At 39.0% G+C, this 12,259-nt stretch overlaps 1 protein-coding gene across 2 annotated transcripts in view; it reads right to left on the reverse strand.

The window, feature by feature from the left end:
* Positions 1-4,073: 4,073 nt before the first annotated feature.
* The window catches only part of CWC27 (CWC27 spliceosome associated cyclophilin), a 303,935-nt gene continuing 295,749 nt past the window's right edge, over positions 4,074-12,259 (reverse strand). For both annotated transcript variants that reach the window (XM_073680243.1, XM_073680242.1), the window contains one exon: positions 4,074-6,693. In XM_073680243.1, the coding sequence (XP_073536344.1) occupies positions 6,531-6,693 (163 nt within the window). In that variant the 3' untranslated portion in view covers positions 4,074-6,530. The remainder of the gene's footprint in view (positions 6,694-12,259) is intronic.

Raw genomic sequence — 12,259 nt, forward strand, 5'->3', positions numbered from 1 at the left:
ATTCAGCAAAGGCACAGTTCTTGGGGGTAAATAAGGTAAGGTTTATTGCGTTTCACCACACTTCAACTGAAAATGTTTTATCCAGTATAAGAAAATAAAACATAACAGCTTTTCTTCAGCCCAAATCGTATAATAAACCAAACAGTCCTTTTGTCAAAGTAGGCACAGTACATGAACACGGTTATACTCAAGCCACAGCACGGGAATTAGTTGTCGCCCTGGTTTGAGTATTTTTTTCTTTTTTTTTACATCCTACACTTATTATGGTGTGGGGTTTCGAGGAACACTCAGTTGATATTGAATGACTTCATTGTAAATCGAATTACCATGTTAAATTCAAGTGATTTCCTGAATTCAAAATATCGGCAGATCTGGTCCTCTATAGCAACAATTTACTAATATATTCAGTGGTTTCCGTTGATCAAATCCAAAAAAAACAAAAACAAAAAACAGAAACCGGATACAAAATGAATTCCCTCAAATTAGTTTTTCTAGGAGACCCCCCCCCCATAAGCTCCAGAAGTATATCCAATTGATAGGCAGCAGAGATTAAGGTTAATTTTCCTTTGTTGTGTGAATAGTGGTGCTGTGTCACGACCTCCCAAAAGATCAAAACTTGAAGATCCTGGACTCCAATTTAAAAAATAACTAAAAATCTGTTGCAAATCCCCCACCTACAATAGGGGATATTAGTGCCTTCTCATGTGGGCGCCAATCAACACTAGGGCTCAGAAATAACACCTCTGCAACCCTTAGAGCTACATATATTTTATTTACGGTGGTGGAAAAGTAGGGTCAGGCAAAATTGTGCCTCCTACTATCTCTTATTACATTTACATGTCATCTTTTGTATTAAGATATGGTACAAAGTAAGATCATTTGTATCAGACATCTCTGTATATTATCTGCCCCTACATCATGCTGCCTTCAGATTATATAGCAAAAATGTCGTGACAGATTCCCTTTAAAGGGGATTTTGCAGTATCTTGCAGGAAAATAGACTATTCACCGTTATAAAATTATGAAAGAACTTGCAAGAGACTAAAGTTTTTGAAGTTAGGGTAGCTTTTAATGTTTGGTATTATCATTTTCCCTTCCGGATTAATATGAGACATTGCTATACTAATACTTTTGATCTTGATGATTTTTTTTCTATCCTCTTGATGCTGATATTTAGTAAAAACACAAACTGAACACTGTCTATATTAAGTGATTACGACATACACAAAATATTTTCTCATGCAAAAGTCTTTTCTGCCTTTATCTCAGCAGCTCATCTACCAAGGAAGGGCGAGAGCAGAAAGAATACATAAATCTGGCGGTCATATGAATAAAGCGAATACTCCACCTTTACTGATAGCATTGTTATACTTCATTCATAGGAAGTCACATGGTTGGAAATGTTCTGATTGCTCTGCAGCGGATCAAATACAATTTTTACATTATGAATCATATTGGAAATTAAATAATTTGGCGGAAACACAGCTCATACTAGTCTATAGCATTTCTATAGCTAAAGCAGACATCAGCACATATTGTTTCTAGTATATTTTCCAGTCCAGGTGACCGCATTGTCTTTTACGATGGGAAAACTCGTGGAAATGTTGGGACAGTTAAGTACTTAAAGATACAACACACAACACTAGAAAGTTCTGGTTCAATATGTGAAAGTGGCCTACAAAAGCCCGGCAGCAGAGGTGAAGAACAATAATGTAGTAAAGGAATCAGGTCATTATAGACACCTGGGATCAAAAGGCTTATAAAGTGAGCAAAGCAGAAACACGGATCAGGTTCTTGGAACCCCAGGACAAGACCTTGTTTTACAGAAACTCTTGGAGTAAGGGAAGAAATCTTTCCAGATCAGATCCCTTTGAAGTATGTTAAGTATTTACAAGCCGCACTTTGAAGTGCTAGTGCTAATGTATATTTGTATACAAGAGCAAAACTTTGGATACATTAGTATTCGATTACTGGTTGATAATTGCTTGGTAGCAGATTATATTACCAAAGTGCATTATATCTCTGTGGTCTGGGTTCTTTATCAAAATGTACAAATTATCACTTTTAGGACTTTTGATCCCTTTATAAAGGAAACGCAGTTGGGGCTTCCTAGTCTCTGGTGTTATTGGGTACGTATGATCGTCAACAGCCGTGATTTAGCACATGTAGCAGTACATGAATGTATTCACTTACCTTTTTTCACACCCTGATAGGTAGGGAGATTAATGGAAGGGAGATTAATGGAAGACAAAGCCAATCTGTCGTATATTGCAAAGGTCAGTCTAATCGCTAGCTTGAGGGAAAAATTATTTGCAAGTAAAAATAAAGACAAAAGTGGCTGAAAAAATAGATGGATCCAAACTTACTTTATTAGGTCTTCATATTTAAAACCAATCAACAGAAAACAAAGTGGTGAAAGAGTTGACGCCTTTCGACAGTGCACGGTCGAAAGGCGTCAACTTTGCCACCACCTTTCCTTATGATTTTTATTTTATATATGAAGACCTAATATTTTTTCAGTCACTTTTGTCTTTTGTGGCATATAATAAAAACCCCAACATGAAAATCATATAATTTACAAAAAGAGGTTCTTTCAGGTATCTTCATATTTCATCTTCCTTTTTTCTTCGGTTTCATCAGTTTATTTCCCCATTGTCTCCTGTTATTGACTAGGTTTTGGGGATCGTAGAACTCAAAAGTGTCATCATTTTGCATATTGGCATCTTTAGCTTCTTTACTTTTCTCATCAAAAAGGAAAAATGATTATGGCACACATTGTCCTGTGCTTCACAAATGATCGACACTGTGATCCAAAAACCTTAAAGGGGCTGTCCACTACTCAGACAATCCCTTCTATTTCGCCATGTAAAATAAAAACAGCCATTACTCACCTACGGTGCTGTTCCAGCGATGTCGGCGCCTGCTGGGGCTTTGCATGACTTGTTATGCCAGTGGCTGCTTCTCCCACTTTCTGTGGACCTAACAGACATTTGGATAAAGTCAGAGAACAGCAGTAGCTCTCACTTCTTCTGGATGTCTGTTTTGAAAGAAGTGAAAGTCAAGTGGCCGCTGATCGGCTGCATAATGTCACGAGAGCTCTGGGAGGACAGACACCGACATTGCTGGAACAGCGCCGGCACCGGAGGCGATTATAGGCTGTTCTTATTTTACATGGGGGAATATAGCAATTGTGACAGGGTTGTCTGAGTACTTTCAAACCAAGTCTAAGAATGCATTGAGCGTTCGAAACATGTTTGGTTATAGCTATTGGTTCTCAATGTCCTCCCACACCTCCAGATTGGCGGTGTGTTTAGTTTTTTCAATTTTTCCTCCATTTTATTGTTGAAAATAAAGAACTTACATTTTTATAAGTTATTTGGATCAAAAGCTGGATCGTTTTCTCTCTCTGCATTCATCACACGCCATGCAGTGGCATTGATCGTGGGCTTCTATGCTGATTGAACTTCCTGGAAGGGTGAGCTGGTGTGCAAACTTTTTCTACAACTTCTTTAAGCCCAGGTTTACACATTACATATTTGGTGCGGACCTTACTTCAGTTTAGTAATCTGCAGCGTTTTTACATATAAAACCAGCACTTATTTTCCACACTTTTTCATGTGTTCTTAATGCAAGCTTTTTGTTGTGGAAATGCACAAAAGACGTGACAAAACAATGCCACCAGATCACCAGTTTAAGGTGGATTTAGGGTGTCCATTAAAATGAATAGCTAAAAATTTGCAAGAAAAAGGTGCTTTACGCAACAGAAATTAACATGCTGTAGATTAAAAAAAATGCAACACAATTTATCTTCCATGTGGATTCCCCACAAAACCCCAGATGGCATTGTGGACATTTGCCTAATAATCAGCATAGGGACATGTACAAGATACCTGGCAAAAGGCCAACCGATGCCACATGATTGGCACTTCTAACCTCCCAATGCAAAACAGAAAAGCATTGGCGATCACCTTTAACTTTAGACTTGAATGTCCACATTTTTCAAAACTTCCTGTGTTAAATTTTTGTATAATTTTGCCCAAATTGTACCTTTATCAGCCAGCCAACTAGAAACATGATATAACATACTTTATTGATTGCTTTAGAAAATGAAACGTCACCAAATCTAAACTATCTGCAACGAGTGACACAATACACAATGATAACACAACAATGCTGCAAGCTACAAAGTCAATGGAAGAATGTGCAGAATATAGAGATGTCGTGCAGAAAGTAAAAATGAGGATTCTTTTGCATCCTGTACCTTTTATTAAGGGTGATTGCTATAACTGCAGTACAGCTCGTACATAGAAGACTTCCTTGTAAGGAATAATATGCTGCCATGATGCGATACAGCTGTTTTTCCCTCTCTCTCATGAAACATACTTGGGTCATTACCGATAATGGTGATGAAATTGGTGTTACCTGAAGTATGTACATCGGTCAGACAAAAGCTTTAATTTGCCAAGTTGCATAAAAGTTGGATGTATGAAAAATAGTTCAAATATTATTGCTTTAACGGCAATATATCTGAATAACATAATCACTGTCTGTTGCCCTTAAAGAGGTATTACACCTGCTAACATTGATCAGATATTTACAAGATGGGTGAGAATTGATCGCTTCTGATCACATCACGTGCTGCCCCTACAATTATCATGAAGGCTTCCGATGTATATGGCAAACATGTCCATGGCTATGGCCAAACAGCAGCATATAGAGTGTCTTTTTGGCCTCCATGTGTCTGGTTTAAGCTATGTATGAGCAACTACATCCCTGGAGCTCCCATAGGCAGGGCAGCGTAGCACTGTGGGATGGAGTGGGAGAATGGTAGGGGTGCACTAGGCAGGTGACAAAGTACTATGACAAATACCACCACCTGAGTAACTCTACTGCCTCTGCCCCCAAGAACGCTTCTCTTGGTCATCATGCTGTCCTTAGCTGGGATGCTTCTCTCCAAAGAGGCTTTATAGATAATGTATCCTACTTTATGCCTAGGCAGAGGGATATGTTGCAGCCTTCCGTCAGAGATATATGTAAGGAACATGGCGTGAACAAGAGCTGGCAACCCAACCCAGACTTTGGGATCTAAACATTGATTTGTTAGAACAGGAGACCCCAGTGCTTGTTGGTCATTGGGATGTCTCATTTTAGGAATAGATGCAGAGCAATCAAGCCCTACTCATGTGGACCGATAATAAATATTAATGGGTGATATAACAATTTAAAGTTTTAACGTGAAACGGTTTTTAAAAAAATTCTTCCAGGAACATTTTGGTCATTGAACAACTGCTGATCGGCGGTCGTTTAATGGTCTGTTTAGACAGGCTGATAGGAAATCTTTGAGAACAGAACAATTTGCACGATAGTTCTATGCACAAAGAATATCATAGTTATTGGCAGCATATCTCCTGTTTATACAGGTCAGTGTGCTGCTGATAACGATGATGTCTCAATCAACTGACTAACATGCATCTTGCTAGTTGGGTGATTACTGGCATCTTTAAAGATAACGATAATTGTCAAATGGGTGATCGAATGTACACTCGGGAATTATCAGATTGTTTAAATTGCCTTCAATGACACATGGATTTATAGATCGCAAAATCCATGTGTCACGTCTTGTATTCTGGATGTTATCTACACATGGACAGGTAAATCAGGGATCTTGTGGAGCTTCCCTTTAATACTTGGATTTTAATTTTTCTGCTTAAAGAAGCATTCCTATCAAAGTTTTCATCCTCTTAATATATTGCAATCATCATATTATATAGCACTGTGTACTTACAATTGTTCATTTTGCCTTTCTACCCAGTTAATTCTTCTCTTTTCTATGTAGAAACAGGAAGTCTCTTGTCCCTGCATTTATCATTCCCCTCTTCACCTCCTGACCCAGCTGCTCCTCTTCTCCCCCTGCCATTGACTTTAGCAGTGACTGATGAGTCACATAGGGAAAATTGACCTCCTGTTTCTACATAGAGCTTAGAAGGATTCAGCTAGTCAGTTTTTAATCAAGTGATGAAACAGACCTAATGGAGAAGAGTAGCTGAGTAGAAAGGCAAAATGAGCAATTGTAAGTGCACAGTGCTATATAATATGATGATTGCCATATTATAATATATGGTAATCATCATCAACATATTAAGCGGATACAAATTTTGATGGGAGTGCTTTAATTTCATATCATAACCGGTGCACAAAAATAGGGCGAGTAGGATTTTAGAGCATCTAATGAGATGCCACTTTTCATTGTGTAGACAACTAGACACCTTTTGCAAACTGAAAACAGAAAACTCGATAGCTCTGAATAAAAACTGTCCCTTTTCAAAGGCTTTGATAAATCTATATTTTCAATTACCAACTTTTAAGATTATGGATGTAATAAAACATTTCTAATGCAGTTGGTAAAACAAGGATGACTGACATCGAAAGGATCAGTTACTAAAAGTAAAAAACCAACAACATGGAAATCATAACCGAATCGGCATCTTTACATCAGTAAGAAAGAAAGGTCATTCGTGTGTCCTCATCATTCATCGACGTTCTTTCTTCTGCTTCATCAGTTTCTTACTTTCCTCTCGCCTCCTCTTATTGACTGGGTTTCGGGGATCGTAGATCTCAAAGGTGTCTTCATCTGGCACATTAGCATCCTTTACCTTCTGGCTTTTCTCATCAAACTGAAGCACATGGGACAGCCTGAGAAATTATATTAATAATACATTAGATAAAGGTATTACAAGGTAGACATAACAAAAAGAGGTATGTTTCCTCTTGTAGCAGATAAATTATCATTTCACTTGACCCAATACGAAAAGAATCAGAGATCCCAATAACGCTTTATTTCTCATTATCTACATTAGACTTTGGCTGGTAGCCAAGACTAACACTACATTATACAAGTTTGTGGCAATGATATATGTTCTTCTAACCAGAATGTTCTACAGTCGCTCAGATTTGCGCATAGAATTAATCTACAGTAAATTCTGAGCAACTTAATACATTATCATATAACCGTTGAGTAACAAGTCTGCTGGGTTTAAAACAGCAAAATACCAGCATTCCAGAAAACATATCCCAGAGATGCCTCTTTATTTTGGTCCTATGCGGCAATTAAAACTGAAAAGAATCTATAAAGAAATACTTTCGGAGTGTCTGAGGAGCTCAGCCATGTCCACCTCCTCCTCACTGTCTTATGCATGTCTGTAGGATAACTGGCCGAAGAAGAAGCAGGACAAAAGATTTTTAAAGAAGCTCTCCCCTCAACATTTTTATCCTCTTAAAATATTGTACTCATCATATTATATAACACTGCTTACTTACAATTGCTCAATTTGCTCTTCTACCCAGCTAATTCTTCTGTGTGTCTGAGACTGAGAACAGCAAGTGCAATGATGTCACTAGATTGAGCCTGCTGTGCGGAGCCTCAGTACACTACTGCACAGACCGGAGTAGTGCATCAGGGGAATGAGTAGTAGTTATATTTTAATTTATATATTTTAATTATCAGTAGTTTGGGGAAACTGTGAGGATATGACTAACTATGTGGAGGGGAGCTGAAGGGCCATCAGAATTTTATTGATTGATAAAAATAATCTATTTACACTTTTATTTTTGATAGCATTTTTCCACACCTGCCTAAAACTTTGCACAGTACTGTAGAAAGTTGAAAACTGGGCAGAGTGGGCCCACCAGTTCTGTGTGTTCAGATACCGGGTGCTGGTGGTGCTCCTGACCACATGAAATAACAAAACAGCTGCATGTTATTGAGTTCTACAGAAAATGTTTCCAAAAGTATCAGCACTCCTTGCTTCAAATAAAATAGTAAGGAACCAAAATGGAGCATATGAAGCTCAATACTGACAGTATTACATACAATGAAGGGAAAGCCAATATGGCAAGTTCTCTTGTACAACCTAGTAACATACAGCCATGTTCTAAGTTACAGAGGTGTTCAGGACCTGCATTCCTCAACATTGAAACTGCAACACCAAGAAAGAAAAGTCATGGAGTTTTGGGAATTACAGGATTGATCAACATCTTAACAATATGCAGATAATGAAAAAAATTGAACAAAATGTTCAAAATAGCTCAATTTATTCTGTATAGAGTATGAACGCCATGCACAGAAACACACAACACTTACACGCCTTGGCTGCTATCAATGAGGTTATTAATGGTAGTATGAGGAATGTTCTGCCACGCTGGATGTACTTGGGCACACAAAATTATCAAGATCCAATGCTGGCAGCTATCTTGGCAATCGCTGACCCATGGCGTCACAAGTGTGCTTGATGGGAGACAAATCTGGAGAAGCTGCAAGTCATGGTAGGGCATTTAGGCCATGCAAGTTGCTCACAGTTGCACAAGCAACATGCTGCATGGAGTAGTCGTGTTGAAAATTGCTCCTGAGACACTTTAGAGAATAGAGGCTGGACTGAAGGTTTACTCTTTTCAGCGATGAGTCTCGCTTTTGTCTTGACGCAATGATAGCAGGAGATTGGTCTAGAGACCATGTGGGCAACGCAAAGAAGAGGCCTTCACGAGGGAATGTCATACCGGTACTTCTCATGGGATTATGGTGTGGGGTGGCATGATGTACGGTAGCCAAAATGCTCTAGTCTTTGTTCCAGGTATACCTACAGCTCGGCTTTACATTGACTTTGTCGGCCATTTCTCATATCCAAGTGCATTCAGCTTAATAGAACATTCCTCAGACAACTATTGATAACCTCATTGATAGCAGCAAGACGCGCAAGTGTGTTCGGATTTCTGCACATTGCGCTCATGCTAGATAATAAACAAAATTAGATATTTTGAAAATTTAGTTTCCATTTTTTCATCATTTACATGTCTATCCATCGTTTATTTCCATAGTTCCCCAATATTCCTTCTTGGTGTTGCATTTTCAATGTTGAAGAGTGTATGAATAATGGCGTTACTCAGATTGAATAATCATATTGATAAAAGGCAGTTCTGATTTCTGCCTAAGTTGCCACCATGGCAAAAACTTGCCCTAGGGCCATTTGTCATAATAAATGCATTTGTATTCACAATTTAATAGAAAGTGGGAATATAACAAAGAAGATATAGAAAGTCAACAACATTAATATTGCATGTGTATCAAGTGTTTAAAGCAGGAACAAACTTTAAAAGAGAAAGTTACATGCCTTTGTGAATATATAACGGGAACTGGTCACATAGAACAGGCAGCAGCAGAGATGAGTGGATTAGGCAACATTCGAATTCGCCTGTTCACACGGTTTTTCCCAGGACTTTAATGTGCTTTTTTATGCTGGCGGGGTGTGTGGTCTCTCTAGACTTCAGATCATAATATACGCAACATGAAAAAAAATAAAAAAGAATCTTTACCCTCATTTCTCTGGCATGTCACATCTTTTGATTCCTGCCGTTCATGAGATGCGATGAGGACCAGACAAGGGATGGTGAAGAACGGTGGGACCGGAGAGGTTAGTGGTATAGTGAGTCTAAGAATTTTTTATTTATTTATTTTTTTAAATTTTTTCAACCTTTTGATAGTCCCCAACGGTTCAGAAAAAGAGGCCAGCAGCTGCCATTTTGATGAATCCATGCGGAAGTGAACTACAAAAAAATCCGCATTTTGGCGACTGCATTTTGTAAAATTCGAGAATTCAATTCCACTTAAATTTATTCGCTCATCTCTAGGCAGCAAGATATAGAACAGGAGGAGCTAAGCAGATTGATATATAGCACTGTAGGAAGCCAGTGACCAGTTCTAATTACTGATTGACAACTATCTCTATATGAACAAAAAAAGGAAGGCTGCCAATCACTAATAAGACCGCCCACTGGACTCCCAAGACCAAAGTGAGCAGGAATTGAAATTAATGAATCACAGGATTTACTAAACCTTTTCTCAAAAAGCTATACATCATTATGGAAGAATCAGACGGCCATATAACTCGGACAGGGATCGCATCACAATGCTCCGACTGGCCGGCAACTCTCCTGACCCGACGGTGACAGCATATATTTCTATGCAGCTGTCACTCTCAGGCCGGGAGAGCCGACGGCCAGTCTGAGTATTGTGTTGTGATCCCTGTCCGAGTTATACGGTTATGCGACACTTCTTTTAGGCTAAGGCTCATACTCTTTTCGAAGATAAGTAGAAAAGCAGAACTCACCATGTACTGTGTGGCTAAAAGTCCTTTATTTCAGACAGAAACGGACATCCAAATTGGTGGTAATCATAAAAGCAGGGGAGACATGCGGGGAGAGGTAGGTGGACGACAGCAGTTTCGCGTCCTTACGACGCTTCTACGAATCCAAACCATAGACGCGACATAAGGACGCGAAACTGCAAGTGCACCACCTATATGGTCCTACTGAGTTGCTGGTTCACAAAATACATACACTGGTGCCTAAAGAGACTTCCTATCTTTACTGTGGATCCTTCTGTTTTGTAAACTGCTGCACAGAGATCAGATTGGTGAAAGGTTCCTTTTAAACATGACAAAAGGCATTCCTACCAATAGTTCTGTTTATCTTGTGACTGAACTAACAAGATATTTCCTTGCTACAAAATTGTGTACTAATCAAGAAATGGTGGTGTGCTGAGCAGTCGATTACAGAATTCTACATCTATAATATTAACGTGTCTGAACCCTTTGCAGTACTATTCCTAAAATGGCATAAAGTCTGATGAATTTAGATTTTGAGGCATACTTTTGACTAAAATCAATTTTTTAATCAAATTCAATTTAATTGAAGCTCAACCATTTTTGCAACTTTATTCAGTAAACATTTACTAATAGTCTAACCGCAGGTAAAAAGGAAGGTCTTGAGTCTTCAAAGGGATTACGCCAATTCTAGCATAAAATCACCTTGACAAACTGAAAAGTTTTGGCTCAAAACGGAGCTGCACAAAACGTTTAGCAACTTTTGGCATTTTCACCAGGCTCCACTAAAATGGCTAGAGCTGGACTGGGGCGTGATGCCACAGCTTGTCTAATTCACGTCGAACTGTGGCATTCCCTATGCCAAAAATCTTACTCCAGTCTCTGACTAACGTAACATTTGTGGCGAGGTGCACACAAGCAACCTATCAGACGCTCCTGATTCTTTAAGAGGCCTGCATCTCTTAATGAATCAGGAACGTCTGACTCCAACCCAATAAATCGGGGCTGAGATTCCTATCAGATGGGGAGAAGGGGGTCAATAGTTGATCAATTAGAAGAGCTGCACTGGAGATCCCTCATCACATGTGATTAACTGCAGTCTTTAACGATTTACAAAAATGTAAACTTTCAGGCCTACAATTGCAATAAAAGAGAATAGTGTAAAAAGCAGGAAAAAGGGTCGTGTTGCCTTTAGCATCCATCTGATGCTTGATAAGTTTTATGTGCAAAGGAGAATATATTTGGGAGCAGTAGAAAACTATGTTTACAGCATACAAGACAGTGTGTCCTAAACCTGAACTCTATGATACAACAGGCTAAAAAACATTTTTGTACGTACAGCAGTACCCATAGTGGTAAATGCGGTGGATAGATCTAACCTAGTAACCATGTTACTCAGCATAGATGCGGAGAAGGCTTTTGATAGTGTCTCTTGGCCTTATCTATACACCACTCTGACCAGATGTAATTTCTTACTTATTTACAACATATCAGTGAAGAGGTAAGCAATCTTTTGACCAGCCCAATTGACCTTTTCTGTAGTACTAGGCAGGGCTGTCCCTTGCCACACTTTTAGTTGATTTATCCATAGATCCCCTGTTTCACAACATCGAAATATCTAATCTCTACAGAGGGACAATTAAGACAACGGGAAATAAAGGCAGAGGCTTTCGGTGATACTTTTGATGGTTTCATCCCTGAGAGAAACACTTCCTGATACTCTGTAGGATCTAAAGCTCATAGGTTCCCTATTAGGTTATATACTTCACATATACAAATGTGATTTACTAATTCGGAAAGGCTCGAATCAGCCGACTTGGACACCGTCAACTCAACTTAAACAGAACTCTTCTTTAACCCTCCGTCACATACAATAGGCCTGACAGGCACATCTCTTTTACTTTCATTTCTCCTTCCTCACCAGATTGTGAGGAAATCCCCTCCCTCCAGGTAGTCTCCTGTCTCTAGCAGCTCTGTGAAACCTCATACCACAGTTGGATTGCAGAGCTTCAGGAGGACAGATATAACTGCGCTAATCTCTCAGGCTCATTGCATGTGAACACGTCACACTCAATAAGGTTGGTATTTTATGTTTTTATTCATCA

Source organism: Phyllobates terribilis, unplaced genomic scaffold (assembly GCF_046119375.1).
Source record: "Phyllobates terribilis strain yellow unplaced genomic scaffold, ASM4611937v1 Scaffold_1__5_contigs__length_1240528914, whole genome shotgun sequence".
NCBI classification, from domain to species: Eukaryota; Metazoa; Chordata; class Amphibia; order Anura; family Dendrobatidae; genus Phyllobates; species Phyllobates terribilis.